Source organism: Notamacropus eugenii, chromosome 5 (assembly GCF_028372415.1).
Source record: "Notamacropus eugenii isolate mMacEug1 chromosome 5, mMacEug1.pri_v2, whole genome shotgun sequence".
Classification (NCBI taxonomy): Eukaryota; Metazoa; Chordata; class Mammalia; order Diprotodontia; family Macropodidae; genus Notamacropus; species Notamacropus eugenii.
This window is the reverse complement of record NC_092876.1, coordinates 208,409,069-208,434,274: the sequence shown is the minus strand read 5'-3', so window position 1 is coordinate 208,434,274 and position 25,206 is coordinate 208,409,069. Positions and strand designations below refer to the sequence as shown.

General features: G+C 37.3%; 1 protein-coding gene across 2 annotated transcripts; it reads left to right on the top strand.

The window, feature by feature from the left end:
• Positions 1–9,232: 9,232 nt before the first annotated feature.
• Positions 9,233–17,712, top strand: RBM43 (RNA binding motif protein 43). 2 transcript variants are annotated; one of them, XM_072611932.1, is made up of 5 exons: positions 9,336–9,853; positions 11,216–11,328; positions 13,289–13,499; positions 15,196–15,287; positions 16,074–17,712. In XM_072611932.1, the coding sequence occupies exons 2-5, from the start codon at positions 11,233–11,235 to the stop codon at positions 16,839–16,841; spliced, it is 1,167 nt and encodes a 388-aa protein (XP_072468033.1). In that variant the 5' UTR covers positions 9,336–9,853; positions 11,216–11,232; the 3' UTR covers positions 16,842–17,712. The 2 variants fall into 2 exon arrangements, with proteins under 2 accessions (XP_072468034.1, XP_072468033.1); XM_072611933.1 differs by lacking the exon at positions 11,216–11,328 and having other exon boundaries at positions 9,233–9,853.
• The last annotated feature ends 7,494 nt before the right edge of the window (positions 17,713–25,206 follow it).

Here is a 25,206-nt window from a genome sequence, read left to right as displayed (position 1 = left end):
TTTCCAGGATAAAATGTAAAACTATCTATTAAACTGAAAGTAAAGTTCTGATCCCCTAAATCAAAGTTTTGCAATGAATTTAAGATTTATTAGAAAATTGTGCTAATTTGCAAAAGGCAGATTGATAAGAGAAAAAAACTGGATCTGAGAATTTGAAATATATGAAACATGATGTGAAAGTAGAGAGGGACAAGGTTAAGAAATTAAGTTTTAGAAACAAAGTGAAATATTAAGTCAACGTAAAGACAAATGCAATCTATGATTTGCAATGATCAGTTTGGTGTTTTCAGTCAGTAGTTAAAATCTTAAAAATAGAAATTTAGATAGTTTACATGGACATGGTTTAAATATGAAGCTCCATTAGAAAGCAATAAGAAGTAATATGACAGTGATCTTAAAAAATAAAAATTCTAAAATGAGACTGCATGTATGGATTCAATTTTTGGCTCTCCAACAACAGGAAAATAGAACTAGTGACCTTTCACTTAAACAGAGACCCTTTTTGTCTTCCTTTTTGCCAATGACTAGGATTTTTAGCAAGGGCCAATTTAGAAAAAATGGCAGAGAAAAAGAAAATCCTAGTATTGTAGAAAGTTTAAGGAAGTTTTAGATATCATTGAGAGAAGAGGTGAAGAACCAAATAATGACATTGACATCCTTCCTAAACTATGAACTCCACCCGAAGAGAAGCTTGTTTCCTGTTTAGGGGGTTCTACATTACTTTTAATGTTTTTCACTGTTGCCAAACTTAATTTCACAAATTCTAATATTCTTATGGATGTGGAAATGTAGCTGAAATTTTATAGCAATTAAAAATTTGATTTACATTGGACTTGATAAGTTAATTAAGAAAAATTGTAATTCATGGCATAGCTGATCTGTGTTCTGAATGGTGAGTGCTGGTGCCATATCTTGTAGTTGATAGCTACTAGTTTCTGAACAAGTATAGGATATCAGAACTGGAAGATGAATGGAATGGGTTTTCTGTGTTGCTGATTTGGAGATGCATTCTAGGAGGTTAATGTTCTTTGACTGGCAATAAGTTTTGTTTTGTATTTTGTGTTTGAAGAGTATGAGATCCATGACATACTGTGTTTATAAATTTCTTGCTTGCCATTTTGGAAATCATTGTATGTTAAGTTCTGTTGAATTTGGAATGGTATGTCTAGTATCACTTTTTTTTTCTTATTAATTTATTTATTTAACTTTTAACATTCATTTTCACAAAATTTTGGGTTCCAAATTTTCTCCCCCCTTGTCCCCTCCCCCCACCCCAAAACACCGAGCATTCCAATTGCCCCCATCACCAATCTGCTCTCTCCTCTATCATCACTCTCTGCCCTTGTCTCCATCCTTTCCTCTGTCCTGTAGGGCCAAATAACTTTCTATACCCCTTTACCTGTATTTCTTATTTCCTAGCGGCAAAAGTAGTACTCGACAGTTGTTCCTAAAACTTTGAGTTCCAACTTCTTTTCCTCCCTCCCTCCCCACCCCCTCCTTTTGGAAGGCAAGCAATTCAATATAGGCCAAATCTGTGTAGTTTTGCAAATGACTTCCATAATAGTCATGCTGTGTAAGACTAACTATATTTCCCTCCATCCTATCCTGCCCCCAATTACTTCTATTATCTCTTTTGATCCTGTCCCTTCCCATGAGTGTCAACCTCAAAGTGCTCCCTCCTCCCCATGCCCTTCCTTCCTTCATCCCCCCCCCCCACCCTGCTTATCCCCTTACCCCCCACTTTCCTGTATTGTAAGATAGGTTTTCATACCAAAATGAGTGTGCATTTTATTCCTTCCTTTAGTGGAATGTGATGTGAGTAAGCTTCATGTTTTTCTCTCACCTCCCCTCTTTATCCCTCCTCTAATAAGTCTTTTGCTTGCCTCTTTTATGAGAGATAATTTGCCCCATTCCATTTCTCCCTTTCTCCTCCCATATATTTCTCTCTCACTGCTTGATTTCTTTTTTTTAAGATATGATCCCATTCTCTTCAATTCACTCTGTGCACTCTGTCTCTATGTGTGTGTGTGCGTGTGCGTGTGCATGTGTGTGTGTGTAATCCCACCCAGGACCCAGACACTGAATAGTTTCAAGAGTTACAAATATTGTCTTTCCATGTAGGAATGTAAACAGTTCAACTTTTATAAGTCCCTTATGACTTCTCTTTGCTGTTCACCTTTTCATGCTTCTCTTCATTCTTGTGTTTAAAAGTCAAATTGTCTTTTCAGCTCTGGTCTTTTCATCAAGAATGCTTGAAAGTCCTCTATTTCATTGAAAGACCAATTTTTCCCCTGAAGTATTATATTCAGTTTTGCTGGGTGGGTGATTCTTGGTTTTAGTCCTAATTCCTTTGACTTCTGGAATATCTTATTCCATGCCCTTCGATCCCTTAATGTAGAAGCTGCTAGATCTTGTGTTATCCTAATTGTATTTCCACAATACTTGAATTGTTTCTTTCTAGCTGCTTGCAATATTTTCTCCTTGACCTGGGAACTCTGGAATTTGGCCACAATGTTCCTAGGAGTTTCTCTTTTTGGATCTCTTTCAGGCGGTGTTCTGTGGATTCCTTGAATACTTGTTTTGTCCTCTGGTTCTAGAATCTCAGGGCAGTTTTCCTTGATAATTTCATGAAAGATGATGTCTAGGCTCTTTTTTGGATCATGGCTTTCAGGCAGTCCCATAATTTTTAAATTGTCTCTCCTGGATCTATTTTCCAGGTCAGTTGTTTTTCCAATGAGATATTTCACATTATCTTCCATTTTTTCATTCTTTTGGTTTTGTTTTGTGATTTCTTGGTTTCTCATAAAGTCATTAGCCTCCATCTGTTCCATTCTAATTTTGAAAGAACTATTTTCTTCAGTGAGCTTTTGAACTTCCTTTTCCATTTGGCTAATTCTGCTTTTGAAAGCATTCTTTTCCTCATTGGCTTTTTGAACCTCTTTTGCCAATTGAGTTAGCCTATTTTTCAGGGTGTTATTTTCTTCAGCATTTTTTGGGGTCTCCTTTAGCAGGGTGTTTAATTGGTTTTCATGCTTCGCCTGCGTGTCTCTCATTTGTCTTCCCAGTTTTTCCTCCACCTCTCTAACTTGATTTTCAAAATCCTTTTTGAGCTCTTCCATGGCCTGAGCCCATTGAGTGGGCTGGGATACAGAAGTCTTGGCTTCTGTGTCTTTCCCTGATGGTAAGCATTGTTCTTCCTCATCAGAAAGGGAGGAAATGCCTGTTCACAAGAAAGTAACCTTCTATATAGTCTTATTTTTTTCCCCTTTTCTGGGCATTTTCCCAGCCAGTGACTTGCCTTCTGAATATCCTCTTCATACCCACTTTGCCTCCAGATCCACCCAGCCAGCGCTTGGGGTCTGAGAGTCAAATGCTGCTTCCCAGCCTCAGGGCTTTGGGTGGGAGCAAGGCTGCTATTCAGTATGAGATCAAGTTCAGGTGCTCAGGTGGGAGCAGGGCTGCCTCACGGGCTCAGTTCCCTCAGGGGGTTTATGCAGAGACCTTCAACAATGGATCTGGGCTCCTGCGTGCTTGGGGAGCCCTGGTCTGCTGCCGCCTCTGCTGCTGCCTCCCGAGGGGGCCTGAGTTATGGGGGCACCCCACTCCCCTCTTGACCCACCAAAGAGACCCTCTCACCAACCCTTGTCACCTGTGGGTGGAGGGACCCGCATGGCCGCTGGAGACTCCGTCCCTGAAGCCCGCTAGGATCTGCTCCCTGTTCGGATCAGCTCCTCTCGGCACCTTGTGGCCGAGGCAGGGCTGTGCTCTGCTGGCTCCGGGTCCGCAGTGCGAAGGACTCTTTGCGAGAGGTTTTCAGGTTCTCTGGAACAGAAATCTTCTCAGCTCCATTGTTCTGTGGCTTCTGATGCTCCAGAATTCGCTGGCAGTTCTTTTGTACAGATATTTTATAGGCAGTAGGTTCGGAGCTAGCGTATGTGCGTCAGTCTACTCCGCCATCTTGGCTCCGCCTAATATCACTTTTTTGTTTTGCATTTATTAACTACATTTTTTTTTTTTGCAATTAACAAAAATGCATGGTTTCCCTCTTCCATCTCCCCCTCTCCATGATTAAGGAATAAAAGGCACACAAAGTATGCTTGTAAACACTTCTAGTCAAGCAAAACAAATTCTCACATTGGCCCTGCCCCCAAAATGTTTGCCTCAGTCTTCACCTGGAGCCTATTACCTCCCTACAGGAGGTGGATCACACGTTTGCATGCTTCACCATGGGTCCTTTGGAATTGCTACTGATCATTCAGTTGATCAGAGTTCTGAAGTCTTTTAAAGTTGTTTGTTTTTACAATGTTGCTGTTATTGTCTACATTGTTCTCCTGGTTCTATTCATTCCCCCTTGCATCAGTTCAGTCCCTCCCAGGTTTCTCTGTCTTTTAAAAATATTTAAGTTAAATTATTTTTGAAGACTGAATCTCCCTCTCTTTCCCTAACTAGAAGGCTATTCAGGTGTCCTATAGCAAAGTGTCTTCATGAGAGTCATTTGCCATCCTTTTATCCTAAAGCTTTTAAAATTAATTTTTATTAAATATGTTAATTTTTCAAGTCCGGGATATGTATATATGTATATATATAAAATAAGTTTCATCCTTCTTTTTGAGTGCCTATGTACTCTTTGTGTACTTCTGTTTCCTTGAGTCAGCTAGGTATTAATCATTTGTACAAATAAAAAAAATGACAAGACTATTCAAAAAGTTCTGTGAGTATTTTGAAAACATTTAAAACCATGTCATATTATGTTACTTCTTACTATAATCACTTAGAAAGTTTGGTGCTTAGAGTCTATGAATTCTTGTGGCTTGTAGGTGGAAGAAATTGTTTCCAAGATTTTCTGAGAGGGTAGACACTGTTCCTGGACCTTCAGTTGAAGCCACAACTTAAACTGTTACTTTTATATGACCTTTTGTTATTCCTCTCCCTTCCACCCATAATATCAAATATTAAATTAAGCAGACAATAGTTCTTAGAGTTTTTAAAGGTATCCACTGGGAAAGGTCCTTAAAACTTTGAAAATAAACAAAGGTATCTGTACTATCAATTTACCTAAACAAATTAACGTAACAACTTACATATACCAAGAAGAGACAAAAAAATGTATGATAAAGATTCATTTTGTGTCAAATCATGTCATTTTACCAAATACCTAAAAGAAATGGTACAGTATCTAATTCAGTGAAGTTATCCTTCCAGTAGCCATCTTTCTACTAATTTGTGTAATTATATCTCCCTCTCGTGGCTGTTTGGTGAATTGTAAAAGCTGGAATTTACAAAATTAAAATAAAAATATAATTATTTGATAAACTGAAAAATTATGATTATGAACAAAAAAATGGATTACACTTTATAGTCCAACTAGATCAGCATTCTGTCTTAGGGAGCACCATTTTTAATCAGCTTAGACAATTAGGAAACTATTGTCTTAAAGCTGTCCAGAAGAGATTCTCTAAGTTGATGAAATAATTATCAATAAGTGAAACAGTGACAAAGACTAATGTTTTAATTGTTATCAAGTCCGTAAGAAAAAGACTGTGAAGAATATAGGCCATTTGGCTTAACCTAACAAAATTTACACAGAATTTAACAAAAATGTATTTGTGTACACTTGTATTTGCTCGAGTCCTTAGAATTCTCTTTTACCATCTGGAGTCACCAAACTTCTTAGGTGATGCTGAAACTACCTTGATTTTGAATTTAGTGCAAAGTATAACCTTGTAAAAGTGCATAAGCATGAATGAAGACATGTACTTGAGTACTATGAGGTGCAATGTGATATAGTCAATAAAGAGTTGGCCCAGAGCTAAGAAGATACAGTTTAAGTCTTGCCTCTAACACATGGTAGCTGGGTGGTCCTGAACAAATCACCTAACCTCCTCTCAATGCTGTAGGAAACTCTCTAAGACCATACAAATTGTTCAGATGACAAGTGGCCAAAGGATTTTAACAAGTGGTTTTCAGTGGAAGAACTCCAACCCATCCATAACCATAGGAAAAAATACTCCAAATGGCTACTATTCAAGAAATGCAAATTAAATTATTTTGAAGTTCCTTATACCCATGGGACCAGAAAAGTTTGCAAAAACAAAAGGAAAATGACTAATATTGGAGGAGTTCTGGAAAAATAGGCACATTAATGCATTGTTGGTGGAGTTGCTAATTAGCAAAGTCATTCTGAAAAACAATTTAGCTCTGTGTTCCTAAAGTTACTAAACTGGGTATACTTTCTGACCCAGAGAAACCACTACTAGTTTTATCTCTACATCTCAAAAAGATTCTTTTAAAAAGAGGAAAAGAACTCACATATACAAGAAATACTTATGGTAACTCTTTTTTGTAATTGCAAAGAACTGGAAATCAAGAGAGTGTCCAGCAATTGGGGAATGGCGGAACAAATTATGGTATATGACTATAATGGAGTCTACTCTTCCAAGAGAGAGAACAAAAGGGATGGGTGCACAGAAACTTGGGAAGACTTGCATATTTTGATGCAGAATGAAATGAGCAGAAAAATCTACACAATAACAACATTGTAAAGATAAATATCTTTGATAGACTTAACATCTCTGATCAGCGCAGTGAACAACCATGAATCAAGGAAACAATAGTGAAGCATGCTCCCCATCTCCTGACAAAGAGGAGATAGACTCAAGAGGCAGAATGAGACTTACATTTTTGAACATGACAGTTATGGGGTTTTGTTTATAAGGGTTTTATCTTTTTTTTTTTTTTTTTTTTTTTAGTAAAGGAAGGAAGCAAAAGGGGGAGGAGATAAAGGTTTATTAATGGGTAATAAAATAGATTAATAACTTTTTAAAAGTCTACTAAGTTGCAAAGAAGGTGCTGACCTGGTAGAGAGAATTTCCTCATCTGGGAGTTCCCTTTAGCAACAAAATCACAGCTCGAATTCTTATCCAAATTTGAGTTTGCACTGTAATTATTTTTCTGTGTATGCATATAAAATACCTAGAGATTTATAACATCTTTCTATAGATAGATCTATATCCATCCATCTCTATCCAGTTCCTTTAGGTGTCTGACATCTATGGAGTGGCCTATATTCAGTTGGATTTATTAATTATTGAATAATTGTTGAAGTTCCAACAAAGTTGACAGGGCTAAACTTTTGCTACTGTATTTGACCAATGCAGATTCACAATCTTGAATGAATTTCTTTTTCTTTAATGCTAGAAAGAAGGTACTATAATAAAATGTCAGAGCCTGAAAAGATAAGCCTAGCAAGAAAAAAACTGTCCTCTGGAGAACATAAAGCATCTTATTTATGATATATTTCATCTTAGATGGAGGCACTGAAGTTGAGAGAGAAGTGAGTCTCTCAGGGTCAGAAGGCTAGTTAATAGTCAAAGCTGGAGGATGGTAGGATTCTGGGTTTTCCACTGTGTTCCTATTTAGGAAAAGTGAAAGTGCATGTGTTCTTGGCTTCCATTACCTCTAAATACAAGAAAATCTTTTACAGGTAAAAAAAAAAAAGATAACCTTTGAGCTTTATTGAACTCCTGAAGATATATCAAGGCAGAAGCTGCATCTTCTTTTTTGTAGCTGCTGGGAGACATGTTTTGTGCCCTCTCAGATCTTTCCAGTCTTCCCCAGGGTCCTTCATACTAATAATCACTGTTTTGTCCAAGAAAACTTTGGCATAATATATATATTACATAGAAACATAAACTAATTTTATCATTGTTCCTGTCTTCCATTTAGAATATCAGGTAAGAGAAGGAAGGTCGAGCTCTACCTCTTTGTACCTATTTTTCTGTCTGGCTTTATCTCTTTTGTTCTCCATCTATCTCTCTCCAGGTATGTAAGAGGGTGTATGTGAGATAATAGAGAGGAGGAGAGGAAGAGAAAAATGGACAGATACAGAGAGCCAGAGGGAAGGGAACAGAGAGAGGGACAAAGACACAAGGAGGGACAGAAAGACTGCAAGACTGAGATTGAGGAGAGGCAGATTTAAACAAAGAGATCAGTCCCTTTAGAATGCTTCAATTCAATTCATCCAGCATTCATTAAGTATTTATTATGTGCAAGGAACTGGGGATACGACAAAAACAAAAACAAAACCTCTCCCATCAGTTTACATTCAATTTCCTAAAAGGCATATAAAGAATATATACAATCAAGTATATACACTGGAATTTAATCACGATTCCCCTCCCCCCAGTAAGGACTTTGTAAACGCTAAAAGAATATTATTTCTATAACCCTAAGGGTATAAGACCTAATGATTGTTTTTCACAACAGCAGCTTGGCTGGAGTAAGCAGCAATTTATGTCAGAACAAAAGAACGCTGGACGATCATTTTTTTCCGAAGGTGCTGCTGGATGACGTTTTTTTTTTTTTTGGAGTGTATTTCCCCAATCGCTCCTGATCATCACTCTCAAAATTAATTTTCCTAAAATATAGCTCTAATCATGTCATCCTCTGCTCAAAGACTTAAGCTAGCTCCTCATTGATTAGCCTCTTTAATCTGACATACAAAGGCCTCCACAATCTGATTTTAAACAACATCTCCAATTTTACACAGGACTGTTTCTCTTCTAATATTTCACAGTAATCTGTTTTCCAACACTTCCTGCCTTTTCACTGCTTCTTAGGATTGCAGTTCCCTCTTACCCTCTTAGCCATCACCCTCTCCACCTGCTGAAGTTATCCTTCAAGCCTTCCCCCACAACTACAGCAGGCACTTCACCATTTTCATTTCTCCAGCCTGTTTTCATAGCTCTTTGTATCTTTCTTACACTGTACTTTTGCATTATATTGATTGTATACATTCCCCTTCTCCCTTACTAGATTAGAAATTTCTTGAGCGTTCCCTTCAGAACTTAGGCCATTTATAGCAAAAACCAGGAGCTTAAAAAATGTTGAATATGAAATAAGAAGGCCGGTAAAGAATCAGGAGACCATTGAAATCCAAACTCGGGGCGGGGCACTACTTGAGACATCTGGTGAATCATTTGACCTCTATGGGCCTTAATTTCCTCACTAGTAAAATGAAGAGTTCGAACTAGATGATTGGAGGTGTCTTCCAGCTCTTGATCTAAGTCACTTCACACTGTTTTCATCGTCTATACAATTAGGAGGTTGTTCTAAATATTTGGTCTCTGGAATCCTGTGGAGCTCAGGCATCAAAATAAATAGACATAGGAAAAACAGCTGACTTGGAGTTGTGTGGCCTTGGGTAAGTCAGTCTCTCTGGGTCTGTTTCTTCAGTGGAAAAAAGGGTGGTCAGGGTCCTAGAAGACTAGAAGACTCTTTCCCGGGAGATCTAGAAATCTATAACATTATAATACTGCCCTTTTCTACATTGAAAGGAGGCAGGGGAGACAATCCAAGGAAGCTCCAGCCACACTCTCTCCAGAGAGACAATAAAGAAGAAAGGGGGAAAGAGATGTGAAGTCCTTTCCATCTTTAAAAAGAGAATGGAAAATGTGACGCAGCAAGAAGAAGCTGGGTGAAATTGACAGGAGGGTGGGAGGGTTCTATGCGGAGAGTGAGGAGCAAATGGCTTTCTCCAAACTCAGACTCCGCCTTTTCACTGAATCCATCCCCTTTAGCAAAGACTACGTCTTCTATTCTCTGCTAGGCATCGCAGCTGCAGCATTTCTAGGGCTTGGATCTTTAGGGCGGTCACCAGGCCCTTAAAGCCTCAGATTCTGTGGCTGCTAGGGAGAAAGGAGAAAAGGAAAGTCCCCATCCCACTGTCACGCTCCGGCCAAATTACTCCGGTGGAAGGAAAGCGAGACTAAGCTCCTGCGTGGTCTCCATCCCGGGCGCAGGCTTCTTTGTGGAACCCGCGGCGTTCAGGACCCAGCCCGCTTCTCAAGCCATGGCAAGTTATTTTCCCTTTGTCTTTCTCTTTGCATACTGCACCCCTTTCTTTCTCTTCCCTTTTTTCTCCCTCCCCTCTCCGCGCCTTCCCCACCCTGAGCATCTTTTTTTCCTGCCTCCTGGGCTAACTCATCCTTTCCTGAAGGTTTAAAAGAGGAGAGATGTGGGCAAAGCTCCTTTGTCATATTTTAGGCGAAGGGTGGGCGTCAGATTAGATGAAGGTCCAAGGGATGGAGATAGGGGACGTGACGCCACCAGCTTCTATGGTGTTGTAACATGGCAACACCAGGACGTGGGTTTGGATTCCTGCACCTGCATGAAGGACAGGCGGAGACAGGATACCCTGCCTGACCCCCAGTTGCTAAAAGAGATTTGGGAACCCCCCTTTAGCGATCCTTAGCTGTTGTCTAGCATTCTGCAAAGGCCTTTGTCTGAGTGCTGTATTTGCTTCAGCTCGTGTTCCGATCACAAATACGCTCTCTGAGATAGATTCTCTGGTTGTTAAGAGGATATGCGCACAACAAATATGGCAGCCGGGGAAAAATTTAGGTTTTAGCTTATCCTCTAGGCCCGAGATGTTGTCACACAAAACAATGCTTCTGATTGGTGGTCTGCTCAACCGTGCATTTAGGATTTTAACTCTTTCTATACCGTCACCTTCAATATTGGGGTGGGATGTCCAGGGCTGCTTTGCATCTGGAAAAAAACTGTAAATTATGGCCAGAAAGAAAAAAAATCAAGTTGGAAGCCTGAGAGAGGGTCAGAACTTTCTGTAGTTGGGGCAGAATTACCATCAAAGAGAATATGTGATTTGGAAAAGCATCAGGCAAACCCAATTTCTCATCACAGCTCCCTTGGGAGTCTTTGCGCAAGTGCAAAAAAGCAATTAAATTTAATTAGCCCATAATATATTATTTCCCCTCAGATATTAGCTCCTTCTCATATTTCTCAGATGTTAGCCTTCTTTAATATGCCTGAATATTTTCTCCTTGGTTTAATTTTTCTGGGACCCTTTGCCTGGATCTCTCCTTTACCTCCATCGCCTTTTCCTTTTATACTATGTCTACAGTTGAATATGTTATTTATCTCTTTCAGTACAGAGACTATTCTGTTTTTTTTTTTGTTTGTTTCTGAACTTTTATCTTCCACCAGGAGGCAGCCAGGAAGATTCTTCTAGTGGCTATTGCAAGATAACAAATTATCTTAGCCATCTGCTTTGGATTCCTTTTCTCTTTCCCTGCTGGCTTATCTATAGTGCCCCCTCAAGGCTGTCTTGGGGAACTTTTTTATTCTTCAAGGGATCTTAACCTGGGGTGTATTTACTCAAAAAAAAAAAATTTAATGACTATCTTTTTATAATTAGTTTCCTTTGTAATACTGATGAGGGCTGGAAAGATAGAAGAACCCCAAGACTGGAGTTCCCTGTGTGGGCCATCTGGAAAAGAATTCATGGACTCAAGCATTCTTGAGGTCAAGGTGGTAAAGATTTATTATGCTTTTCAGCGGGCAAGAGTTCTTAGGGAACCTGCAACCTTAGAGGGGTACAGTTAAATTTTGTAGAGATTTTTCTGTATTAAAGCATGTGCCAAGTATGCTTACTAGGTGATTCAGGGTGGGATTAGGGAGTGGTTAGTTCCCAAAGGAACATGCAAATTTAGCATCTACTGCACACCTATTTTACCCAGAGTTCATCCAGAAATAGCCAGGGGAGGGGGGTGGGTTATATGGAGGTGGTTTTAGGCTTGAAACAGACACTAAGTCAATCAGTAGTCAGGACTGACTAAGTAATACCCAAGCTGCTCTCATCAATATCTTGTTAGACAAGATAAATGTAAGGGAGTATACATATGTCTAAGTCTAGGACACATATGATTGGTCAGTGAGTAGTAAATGTCGTTATGACCCAGTACACAATTCAGTCAGTACACAGCTGGTTCAAACTAATAAATTCTATAGATGAAGCTGGCCATTATATCAGGGAGAGAGAGATGTAGGGCAGGCTGTCCTTGGGATGGGGAGAAGCTGCCTGAGACAGTGTTTTGAGGTTAGGGAGAAATGTGATTTTTAGAGAGAAATGTGATTTTAGAATTGGGGTCCAAGCACAGGCACCCAAGTATCCCATCAATACTATGTGTTTCATTAATCTAAAACACTGAGGAGTCTGTAGGCTTCACCAGGTGGCTAAAGGTGTCAGTCCATCACCAAAAAAAAAAAAAAGTTGATAATCCCTACATATTTCTACATTGGTGACACTTACTTGGTGACTCCTACTGTTGAGGTTTTAATTGTCATTGATATTGTCATATCAATTCCATGAAGGGATTTTTTTTTTACAAGTATTGTTTATGAACTCACTTTTTATCCTTGAATCTAAAAGTTATGGTGAACTAAATTTCCTTAGCAATGCTGGGGAAGCTGAACTGATTTCTAAACTCTGCGTTTGATTTCCCTCTTCTTAGATAATTCTTTTCATTACTACAAAATGTAGTAACAAACAAATATTCACATATATGAACAAGAAACAAAGAAAGATCATATGAGAAAAAGCATAATCAAGAACAAAAATTGAAATAACTAGTAAAAAAACCCCACAAAATCCAAATACATTGAAAAAAACAGAAGTGATTGTGAATGACGTTCTTTTGGTAGTGCTTTGCTCACTCAGCATTGCTTAATAAATATATATGCACAGTTCATTGCAGTCTTTCTACTTAGCCTTTCTTACAGTGAAATGATGTTCCATTAATTTTGTATCACAACTTACTTAGGACTTTCTCAATTCTAGGGCACATTATTTTGTTCTTCAAATTTTGCTACTACAATTAGTGTTACTATGAATATTTTTGTGTAGGTGTGTTCTATTTTCCTGTCACTAACCTTCTTAGTTGAATTAGTCAGTTTACAAGAATTTATTAAGCACTTACTTTATGCCAGGCACTATGCTAATCACTGCAAATACAGATACAGTAAAAAGAGCCCTGCCCTCAAGGAGATTATATTCAAATGTGGATACACATACAAAGAAGCTGAAAAAAGGTAAAGAGAGAAGGTAGGGGGAAGGCATGGTGGAGTAGTAAAGAAGAGTCCAGTCAGATGGGAAATGAAGAGGTGGCTAGATTAGCCTGGAAGTTCTGGAAGGAACCCCAGAGTCATATATCCAAGGTCTACATTCCAGGGCTGTAGTGATTTTCAAAGATAAAAAGATTGCTGAGGCATAGCAGAGAAGACCAGAATCTTGCAGTCTGATGGAGAAGAAAGTTATACCTTAGGGTGTAAACCTTATAAGTGATATTATTGGGTCAGAGGATATGAATGTTTTTGTTTTATTATGCTGAGTTCTTGATTTACATCATTTGCAGAAAATTCAAGGAGGAGGTCAAAAGCCATTTGGGTAAAGCTTGTATTTTTTAAGGTACATTATCCATTTCTTATCCAGGCATCAATGCAAAATGTCAAGGAACCTGAAACGTATGAAAGGACAGTTGTGGTTTCTAACGTTCCTGTTGGAAATTTTAAAGATGAAGTCATGGCAGATATTCTGAGGAGTTACTTCCAGAAGGCTAATAACAATGATGTAGAAGTAGAAAATGTAACATATCCAACAAGTGTCAAAGGAGTTGCATTTGTGACATTCAAGGAAGTGAAAGGTATGTAAAGATTTACTTCTTCCAAATTAAAAAAAAATTATTTGCAACAAAATGAGAAATCCATTGAAATGCCTCAGTGGATTTGGTAAATCCTTGATAATTTTCCTTTTTCATGTAACTGCTTAAATTAAGTCAAAGAGAATACCAAAGAAATATGATTTAACCTGGGAGATGGAAAACAAAAATGTTTAACCAGGAAATGGAAACCCAAGGTAAGTGAGGAGATAGTAAGATAGCACCTACTTACTTCTCAAAAATCCATGCCACCAGGTTTTTATGAGCTGTATGATAGAATACAGAAGTGTAACACCCTGCCAGTGATCTTTAAAAAATTTTGGGGGGCCTATGGGTTTGTGTGTATGGCATGTTCAACTTAACTTGGAACACCAGGATGTAGTAGCTAAAACAACATTGGAATAAACTAATAAACTAATAAACCTTAATTTATAAAAGCAAAATGTTCCGAATGAAATTAATAGTCCTAATTAATTCTGCCCTGGACAGACCCAGCATGTCAGGTATGGATGCCCCATCTAAGGAATCTGAACCCAGGTCATCTGTTTCTAAATCCAATATTATTTCCAGTGTACCACACTGCTTTCCATACATATACATATCTAAGCTGTTGCCGTATCTTGTCATTTCCACTTTCCCACCATTTCCAAATCTATGCAGCCATGAATTAGTTCTCATCTCCTTTCCCTGGGACATTTAGAATAACCTTCTAATCTTTCAACCTCCAGTCTCACCCCACTCCCTTATTCTAACTGGTTGTTAAAAATGATTTTCCTAAAGAACATGTCACTCTTCTACTCAGTAAACTTCACTGTCTTGTAAACTCTCTGAGGGCAGGGGAATTGTCTTTTGCCTTTTTTTGTTTTCCCAGTTTGTTTCCCCAGTGTTTAGCACAATGACTGACACATAGTAGGAATTTAATAAATGTTTACTGATTAATTCAATAGATTTTTGTTTTCTCTAGGCCTAAATCTAAACACCTGATGTTTGGCATTTGTAATTCTGTCCCAATCTGCTTTTCCAAATTTATGATACACTATTTTCCATGTACACTCTTTGGCACAGTCAAATTGGTCTTTTTTTTTCTACGTATATATCTTTTTCATTGTTTGTACCCCATGCTTAGAATTCACTCCCCACTAAACTTCTTATCTTAGAATATTTATTTTTCTTCAAGACTCAGCTCATGACAACCTTTTACATGAAGGTTTTTTTCCTACTCACAGCTAGTAGTGCCCTTTGCCCCAAATACCTTATATCTATTTTTTTAAATATACAGGTATATGCATATATTGTCACCACTGGCAGAATGTAAGCTTATTTTGGTCAGAAGCTGTTACGCTTTTGTCATTGTATCTCATCTATCTGGCACAATACCTGACACATGGCATGTGCTTAACAAATGTACATTAATTAATTACAAGACATTTTCAGTTCTGAGATCCTGTGATTTTATGAAATAAAAATGGCTTTTCATTTGGGATAGAAAGATATACTTCAATACTAACAGAAGTTTATTCTTTAAAACAAGATCTTCCATATAGAGCATGCTTGTGGAAATGGGACTACAAGTTATACAAAATTGCTGGAAGTAATGAACATTTAGTTTAGATGTTTACTTTTGAGGGAAAATTTGAAAACTGGCAAAAACAAGCGAAATTATCTATTTTTTCCTGCTTAGGTGCTGAGAACGTCCTTAAACAGAAGGAACACTGTCTAACACATGAGGGGCTACTTCCAACTTCTCTTACTGTATCTCATTTTAGTGAAAACGTGAGTATGTGCCTTGTGCTAAGCATATTCCTGAAATTCCATCCCCTCCATGAAGCCTTTCATAGTACGGACAAGTCCACAACAAAAACTCATTTATCCTTCCCCTCAAAGTCTCCCTTCTTTCACACTTCTCCTAGTTTTGCCCAGGTCACCACCATCTTCCCAACCATCCAGTTTTGCATTTGCATCATCCTTGCCTCCCCCATTAGAATGTGAACTCCCTGAGGGCAAGGATCCTGTTTTGCCTTTCTTTGTGTCCCCTGCACTAAGCACAGTGCCTGGCACTATAAAGTGCTTAAGAAATCCAGACAGCCCAAATTCATGTAAGGGGAAAAGTTTATAGAGAATACAAATTATCAGTGTTTAAAAATCTGATTTACACTTCTGAGATATTGTCATATGTTCCATTTATATCAGTTAATTAAAATATGTAAATATTTGGGTATGGGGAAGAAGGCCACTTCTGGCATAAGGTGATATTTTGGAAAATGATTAGAGGATCTGGATAAATACAAGGCAGGGCTTTTGAGCAAGAATCCCTAAAACAAGAATAGGTGAACAAGAGCATAGGAAGAATTATGGAAAACAGAATCTTCAAAGGCAACTTGATTAAAAAATGGATTCAGAATTTTGGCCTTGATATAATGAGACAAGAAGGTTATTGCATTACTTCAGATGAAAGCTAATTAGGGCCTAGACTACTAAGTCAATAGATATAAGAAGAAGGCAAAGTTGCACTTTGAATACAGATACTTCTATTTCAATTTCTCTCCTTTCAAATTTTAGGTAATTCGTTATATTTTTGTTCACCTTGATTTATCCATTTTTGGAAAGGAAGCTGTTCTAGAAAATCTGGTGGCAGAACTTAAGGAGAAAATTCCATCCTTGATATTCTACGTGGTGGAAACTAATGGAAAGGTCATTGTTAAAGGGTCATTTCTAGCAATCAAAAAACTAAAGGAAATTCTGTTATCAAAGGCCAGTTCTCTTCATGGAAATGACACAAATTGTGTCAGTCTGAGAAAAAGGAAGAAGAAAACCTCTCCAGAATGGAGCACATCTGTGTCATCAATCCAGCCTGCAATGCTAAACACTACTGGAAGTGACCAGATAATTGTTCTTGACACAGATGTGTTTAAGTACATGAAGCATGGTAGCCAAATGTATGAGAAAACTTTAAAAGATTTTAATGTCATGAGTCAGGAGATAGTTAATGATGAAGTCACCACAATATGTTTGAGAAGTTCTCAGGCTGATTCCCATTCTGATCACTTGGAAAAAGTAAAGGAATTAATTGAGGAATTTTCATACACTCTTTCCCTTGAGCTTCGAAAAGAGACATTCTCTTTTGATGGGAAGGATATGAATGAGAGGAAGCAGATTTTGTCAGCATGCAATGTGCTGAAGCCACAGTATCCCCAGGTTCTGATTGAATGTAACTCTAAGCATATTGACATCATTGGGAATGCTACTGATACTTATCAGTTCAAAAAACTTGTCATGAAGGCTGCCGGGAAGAAAGGCAACTTCGGAAACCATGCTGACACTAGCTAAGATGTTCAAGGGTTCTCAAATCTTTCCCCATAACCAGTAATTTCTTAGGAGAAGATAGATTTAAATCTATCCTTTAGAACATCTAGATGGTCATTATTATGCTTGTGTCAGTGTTATAAATAAGTAGAAAAATCTGAATTGCTTTCAAATAGAATGCTATCACAAATCATGCTAGAGTGATACCTAAAGATATTTTAAAATCAGAACATCATTAATTAAAAAGTATCCACTGTGGTAAGACTGCTTGATATTTGAACATTATTTGTATTTGTGGCATGCTGTTCTTCAATTTTCTCCCCGAGGACTCTGTCTTTTTGAAAAATAGATTTCTACTGAAATCTTTTGTCTTTCTATTGCCTATATTTCTTCCTTTATCTTTTCCATTACCCTTTCCCAGAGAATCATCCTTATGACAAAGAGAAAAAATGTAAAGAAGATGAGAAAAAAAATCAACAAAACCAGTAAACATACTGGAAAAATATGACATTGAATGCGTTATCTCAAACATAACAACCACCACCTCTGCCCTTCTCTCTAAAGGAAGGGCTGGTGAGGTGTCCTCTCATATTTTTCCTTTGGTGACAAGTTTCATCATTACAATTTCTCTGCATTCAGTTTTAATAATTTTGTGATTGTTCTTTCTATTTTCATTGTTGTAGTCTTTGCATTTTTGTTTTTCTGACTCTATTTCACTTTGTATCAAATCATGTAAGTCCGTGATTTTCTGTAGTCATTAATTTCATAATTTTTGATAACATACTATATAATATTCCATTTGATATGTTCCAAATTTGTTGATCCATTTTGCAAATGCTGAATATTAACTGTGTTTCCAGTTCTTTGTGGTAAATAAAAAGTGCTGATATATGTATTTTGATGTATGTGGAGTCTTCTTTTATGTCAATGACCTTGCCCTAAAGGTCTTAAGTAAAAAGTGGTTTTTTTTGCAGTTGTTATATAGAATTTAGCAGAAAAGGAAAATGCTTCTGTTTCATTTTCTATTGTTTGATAAAATTGTTAAAGATGAAGCATTTGAAATAGATTACCAAGAAGCTGTTTCCCATTAATAAGCTTTCTACTCTTGCTCTGGATGTTCTAAAAAATCCTTTATTTGGTTTGTAAAGCTCTCTATAATTGGTCCCTTCCTACCTTCCCAGCTTTCTTACTTCCCAGCACCCCTCTCCCTCCACCCACCATCCCCCCACATATTCTGTGATCCAGTGACAGTAGCTTTGTTATTCCTTGAATAAGACAATCCATCTTCCAACTCTCGACATTTCCCTCATGCTTGTAACTTTTCCCCTCTCCTCACGTCTTCCTCCTAGTTTCCATGACTTACTTCGATTTTCAGTTGAAATCCTACTTTTTGCAAGAAGCCTTTCCTAATCCCTCTTAATACTAGTGCCTTCCCTCTGTGACATGGTTGTTTCCTGTGTTTCAAAATACAATTAAAATGTTTACAGCAAAGAACCCTCCTTCACTGCTCATTCTTAGTCTGTTCATTTTGACTAGGCTTTTATTCTCAGAGATAAACCTAGATCCTACTATCTCATTTTATTTTTACAAATTTATCTTTTATTATAAACTTGACAAAACACCAACAATTATGTATCTTTCAACAATTGTACATCTATACGCCAGTATCAACAGTTTCAATATTGAAACTGTAGCTTCAATGAAATACAAGATACCTGTATAGATGATCTTTACCTTTATTATTATTACCTAAATTACCTTCACTATTGCAGATCAGCACATTATAGTGTTAGTTAATGGTCTAGAGCACTGAGAGGTTAAATGACCTGATCAACTGGATGACCCAACCAGTCTGTGTCAGAGGTGGGATTTGAACCTAGGTCTGTCTGGTTTTGATGCTGTATCAGTAAGCACCCCAACATACACAGGTGGGGTCTGCTATCACAGGTTCTTAGATCTGCATTCATAAAAGGAAAGCATCTTTCAGGGGGTTAACAATCACTTTAATCAAACACATGTATCATTCCTTTAACCAGGTACATATATCATTCAGTTAATTCAGGGAGTCAGCACCCTGAATTTCAAAGAAAATACAGAGAAATCAAAAGATCAAAAGACATGGCTTGCTCTCCTTGAATTCAACAGACAAATGGACCCCAACTGTCTGACCATAGTTACCAGAGAGGGAAGCACGACATCTGGGTTCTCAAAGCCAGGGGGCTCCTTAGCGGCTTCCCATAGTCCTCATCAGGCCAAACACTTCCAGTCAGTAAGCCCCAAATTTATCAACCGACATGGCTTCCTCTGCCTGACCATAATTCAACAGACAGGTACAGCTGTCCGCCCATCATTACCAGAGAGGGAAGCATGACATCTGGATTCTCAAAACTGGAGGGCTCCTTAGCATCTTCCCAGAGCTCTCATATGGCACTCAAACCTTGTTACCAAACACTTAAGCCCCAAAGTAAAACCTCAGCTCAGAGTATTTATACCTTTTTTAGAGCTAGAGGGGATCACAATCCTTTAACCCAGTGCTTCAATAGAAAAAACAAAAGGTACTTGGGAACCTCCTACAAAACAACTCCCCTAATTGAGCTTCCCACAATGGGCAGGCCCATCAATGGGTGGGAAAGATCTTTAATTACAGTTAAATAGTCAACAATATAAATACATACACTGTTACTAGTTAAAGAAACTCTTGTTTCTGTACTTTACTCCTTGTAAAGACTCTTGATTGATAAAGGCAAGATTCAATCAGAGGCACTTGATTATACTAAAACAAAAAACATCAAAAGATCCCACTTTGATTGCCATCACAGAAGCTGTTTACTTCTCTATCCCCTTACTACTTTTCCTGGCTCTGAGAACAGTGATCATATGGACCCTTCAATTTCTAGGAATGGGTAAGAACAATTCTCTATCTTCAGTCACCATTTTCTCGAACTTCCTTGTCCAAAGCAGTTCTTTCTCTCTATTGCTCATGAACATATGTATATGTACATATATATAAAAACACATGCATGTATACTTATATATGTGTATGTGTGTATATGTATTTATGTATTATATATAGGCTTCCTCCTAGAATACAAGGTTCTTGATGACAGAAATTATATTTGTATCCCAACACTTCACACAGTGCTTGTCACATAGTAAGCACTAAATAAATGCTTTGTCCTTTCATACATTCATTTATTCATTCCTACTTTTTTGAGGATGAATGATTGAGTCTCACTGACTGGATATGAATTGAGTTGGGTTACTGTGAATGTATTGAGGATAAATTTGCTGACTCAGAATATTGTAAGTTGGAGCCAACCATTGTGTTGATCCTTTTCGTGTGTGTGTGTGTGTGTGTGTGTGTGTGTGTTGTGTGAGACAGATCCAGAGAGAGCTGAGTATGAATCAAAGACCAGAGACGTGAGAATGGGCTTTAGTACCTGGTGGGGAGGAGGTGGGGCAGGGGTTGGTGTTAGTGGTGGTGACTGTGCGTTAGGAGGACTTCCCAGGTACCAACAGAATATCTACTCTTCAGGCCCAAGAAAGTAGCCTTTCAATCCAAAAAAAATGGCATCAACTAGGGAAGTAGTGGTATGGAGAAAGTTCCTGGACTCTTGAGTTTCTGGACTCTGTGTATTTGGATCTCGTTGCGGAGAAGCAGGCTCAGAAGCATATTATAGTTCTATCTGTTCTCAACCACAAGATCCTCATGGTTTCTGGAAAGGAGAACTATATGGCTAAGTGATAGGAATTCTGGAACCTCTGTTTCCTAGATAGATGACAAGAATATTCCTGAACAATATTAAATTTCTGGAGAGTTTAAGAACCCAGCCTTCTAGAGAGAAAAGGTGTGGTTCCTGAGAAGTGTAAGACTAATACTTGCCTCTGTCATTCCAAAATCAATAGATCTGGGACCTGTTTTCTAGAGGGGAAGCAAGGAGTACATAAAGAAGCTCTCTTAGAGAGAAAGAAAATAAAAAGGGTTATTTTGTGGACCCAAAGTTGCAGGAATCCTAAGAAATTGAGCCAGAACATCAAGAGACTGAGTCATGATATGGGGAAGCAAAAGAGGGATTTTTTCCATCAGTCATTACTGTGAGAGATTTGGACAAGTCAAGTCCAATGGTAAAGAATTGTTTCTCTAGCATTCCCAAGCTTGTATTTCTTCTAGAGGAAGACTGCCCTCCATAAAGCTAGAAGTTTATATCTATCTTAGTGGTACATGTAGGGTTTATCAGAATGTGTATGTGTGTGCATGTACACATGTGTGAGGGTAGAAGATTGTCTAAGATCATTTTTATTGTCTTTCCAAGCAGATGCCAAAGCATAGGGTGACATTATGAATCTGGAATACTATGTGTCTCCTTGGGGAAAAAAAAGTGGGACTCAATGGAAAGGGAAAATTATATCAATTTTTATATGCCATTGTGACTCCTTTATGTATTTTCCACAGTTTTTGCAGAATGAAATAAATGACTATCCTGTTTCCGATAATATGCACTATTACCTTGAGTACTTGTAGGGGAGCTGTGAACCATTTTATGCACATCTATGGAGATCCAGTCATGAACTATATTTGGATTTTATTCAGTTAATGTTAGGTGCAACACAAAATATTTTAAATATCATAATAAGTGGTCTAAACATTATTTGATTCATAGCATCCTTCGCCATCTTTTCTGCCACTGTGAAATAACTGTGGGCCATTATGCATTTTTCTTTGTTTCATGGATTCCATGGCTAAAGAAATCATAACCAAGTTACAGTGATGAAATTTTCAAGAGTTAGGTTGATTAATCTTTTGTCAGTAAATATAATTTTTCTTAGGAATTTTGCTTTAAGTCTTTCCAAAATGTAGAACATGTTAGTTTTTGTGCCACTGATAGAGCTTTTAGTAATTTAAGGTCAATTTTATTCCACACGGAATGATCAGGATAGAGCTTTTGTGGAGGTGGCACAGAGGATAGAGTATTCAACCTGGAGTCAGCAAGACCTGAGTTTAATTTTAGCCTTAGATTCTTAGCAACTGTGAAACTGTATGTCACTTGACTTCCGTTTGTCTCAATTTACTCATCTGTAAAATGGGAATAATAATAGCACCTACTTCTCACGTTTATATTGATGATTAAATGGAATAATATGTCTAAGACACTTCAAAACCTCCAAGTGCTATGTAAATGCTAGCAATACTGTTATGAGAATATATATGTGTGCATTTGTGCATATGGTACATATGAATATCAGTATGAATATAATTATTAGTTGATTTGAAAAAAGTTGGCTTAGTCTTCTGATTTCATTTGTGTAGGCAGTTCCTCATTTTAAAAAAGTTAATTTAAATTTAATTTTTTAAAATTACATGTAAACAAAAATTTTTATCATTAATTTAAAAAAAATTTTGTTTCAAATTCTTTCTCTCTCTTTTTCTCCCTCCTTGAGAAGGCAAGCAATTTGATATAGATTATACATGTTCAGTTTTGGGCAACTTTTCTATATTTGCCATACTGCAAAAGAAAATACAGGACAAAACCCTCTAAGAATAATAAAGTAAAAAAATGCTTTAATCTGCATTCGAACTCTATCAGTTCTTTCTCTGGAGATGGATAGTATTTTTCATCATAAGTCCGTTGGAATTGTCTTGGATCATTGTATAACTGAGAATAGTACTCACAACTGATCATTGTATAGTGTTGATGTTACCATGTACAATATTCTCTCGGTTCTACTTATTTCACTTTGCATTAGTTCAGGTAAGTCTTCCCAGGTTTTTCTTTCTTTCTTCTTTTTGAAATCAGGAAAGCTTTTATTAATCTTTATGTTCATTCCCTGTGAATAGACAGAGAATTGGATCCCCAGGAAGGTTATAGGAAGACTGCCTTCCCAGGTTTTTCTGAAAGAATCCTGTTCATCATTTCTTTAGCATGATAATATTCTATCACAATCATATACCAGAACTAGTTTGGTTATTCCCCAATTGATGGACATCCCCTTAATTTTTAATTTTTTCCCATAACTAAAAGAATTGCTATAAACATTTTTTGGTATAAACAGGTCCTTTTCCTTTGATTTCTTTGGTATATAAACTTGTTAATGATGTTTCTGAGTCAAAGAATATGCACAATTTTATTCCCCATTTGTCTACAGAAACTCCACCAACATATTTTTCACATCCCCTTCAGCATCTGTCATTTTATTTTTCTGTAATATTAGCCAATCTGATAGATGTGAGGTAGTACCCCAGAATTATTTTAATGTGCATTTCTCTAATGAATAGTAATTTAGAGCATTTTTACATGACTATAGCTAGCTTTGATTCTTCTTCTGAAAACTGCCTGTTCATCTCCTTTAACCATTTGCTCAATTGGGGAATGACTCCTATTCTTTTAAATTTGATTCAGTTCTTTATATATTTGAGAAATGAGGCCTTTATCAGAGAAACAATGGAACTCCCAGTTTCTTGCTTTCCTTCTAAACTTGGCTGCTTTGGTTTTATTGATACAAATCCTTTTTAATTTGATGTAATCAAAATTATCCATTCTGTATCTGGTAATACTTTCCTATTTTTTGTTTGGTTATAAATTCTTTCCTTATTCATAAATCTGACAGGTAAAATATTTCATGCTCCTCTAATTTGCTTGTGATATAACCCTTTATGTCTAAATCATGTATCCATTTTGACCTTATCTTATCTTGGTATAAGATGTGAGATGATGGTCTGTACCTAGTTTCTGCCAAACTGTTTCCCAGCAATTTTTGTCAGTGATTTCTTGTTCCAAAATCTTGGATCTTTGGGTTTTTCAAATACTAGGTTACTATGGTCATTTACTACCATGTGTTGTGTACCTATTCTATTCCATAGATCCACCACACCATTTCTTGGCCAGTACCAGATTATTTTGACGATTACCACTTTGTAACAGATTTTGAAATCTGGTATAGCTAGACCACCTTGCTTCACATTTTTTCTTTGATTCCCTTGATATTCCCTTGATATTCATCTTCCAGATGAATTTTGTTATTACTTTTTTCTAGCTCTATAAATTTTTTTTGTATTTGATTGAATAAACAAATTAATTTAGGTAGGATTGTCATTTTTATTACATAGATTCAGCTTACCTATGAGCAATTTATATTTCTCTCATTGTTTATATCTGACTTTATTTGTGTGAAAAATGCTTTGCAATTGCGTCCATATAGTTCCTGGGTTTGTTTTGGCAGGTAGACTCCCAAGTATTTCATATTATCTACAGTAGTTTTAAATAAATTTCTCTCTCTTCCTACTCAACTTGGTCGGTACTGTATAGAAATGTTGATGATTTATATGGATTATTTTATATCTTGTAGCTTTGCTGAAGTTGTTAGTTATTTCAACTAGTTTATAATAAACTAGCTGATTCTCTAAGATTCAAGTATACCATCATCTCATCTGCAAAAGCGAGAGTTTTATTTCCTCATTGCCTATTCTAATTCTTTCAATTTATTTTTTCTTGTGGTATTGCTATAGTTAGCATTTTTATAACAATATTAAATAATAGTGGTGATAATGGACATCCCTGCTTCTCTCCTGATCTTATTGGAAAGGTTTCTAGGTTATCCCCTGTACAGATAAAGCTTGCTGACCACTTTAGATAGATTCTACTCATCATTTTTAGGGGAACGCTATTAATTTTTATGATTTTTAATATTTACTAGAAATGAGTATTGTGTTTTGTCAAAAGTTTTTTAGAGAATCTTTTTTGAGGAAACTTCCTCTTCCATGACATATTGGGAACTGTTGTGTGTGTGTTCATCCTTCATTGCCAAAGAAGACCATGCCATCAGAGAAATGATGGCATGACTTGCACTTGACTTTATTTTGAGTGAGGGAGGGCTGTGCAGATCACCAGCCTCACTTCTCCTCCAGAGCCATCTGAATCCAGTGACCAGATATTCATCAGGATGATTGGAGATGACCCAGGATGAGGCAATTGGGGTTAAGTGACTTGCCCAAGGTTACACAGCTAGTGAGTGTCAAGTGTCTGAAGTGAGATTTGAACTCAGGTCCTCCTGACTCCTGCACTGGTGCTCTATCTACTGCACCACCCAGTTGCTCTAATTGGGAACTGTTATTGTCTTAGAGAATGGTCTAGGTAATTAGAGGTTAAGTGCCTTGCCCAGAATTTCGCAGCCTGAATGGCTCAAAGGTAGAATTTGAACCCAGATCTTTCTGACTTCAAGGCTGCCTCTTTACTCACTGTGCTGTAGCTCTCATTATTTAATAATATAACATCAAATTTGTATTATACTTGTGTATGCAGCAGACTTAGAAATGACAACTTTCTCACATGTAACCTAATGGATGATCACCCCTCTCTGTAAATGTTACTGAATCGTTTCCTTTTCACTCCTC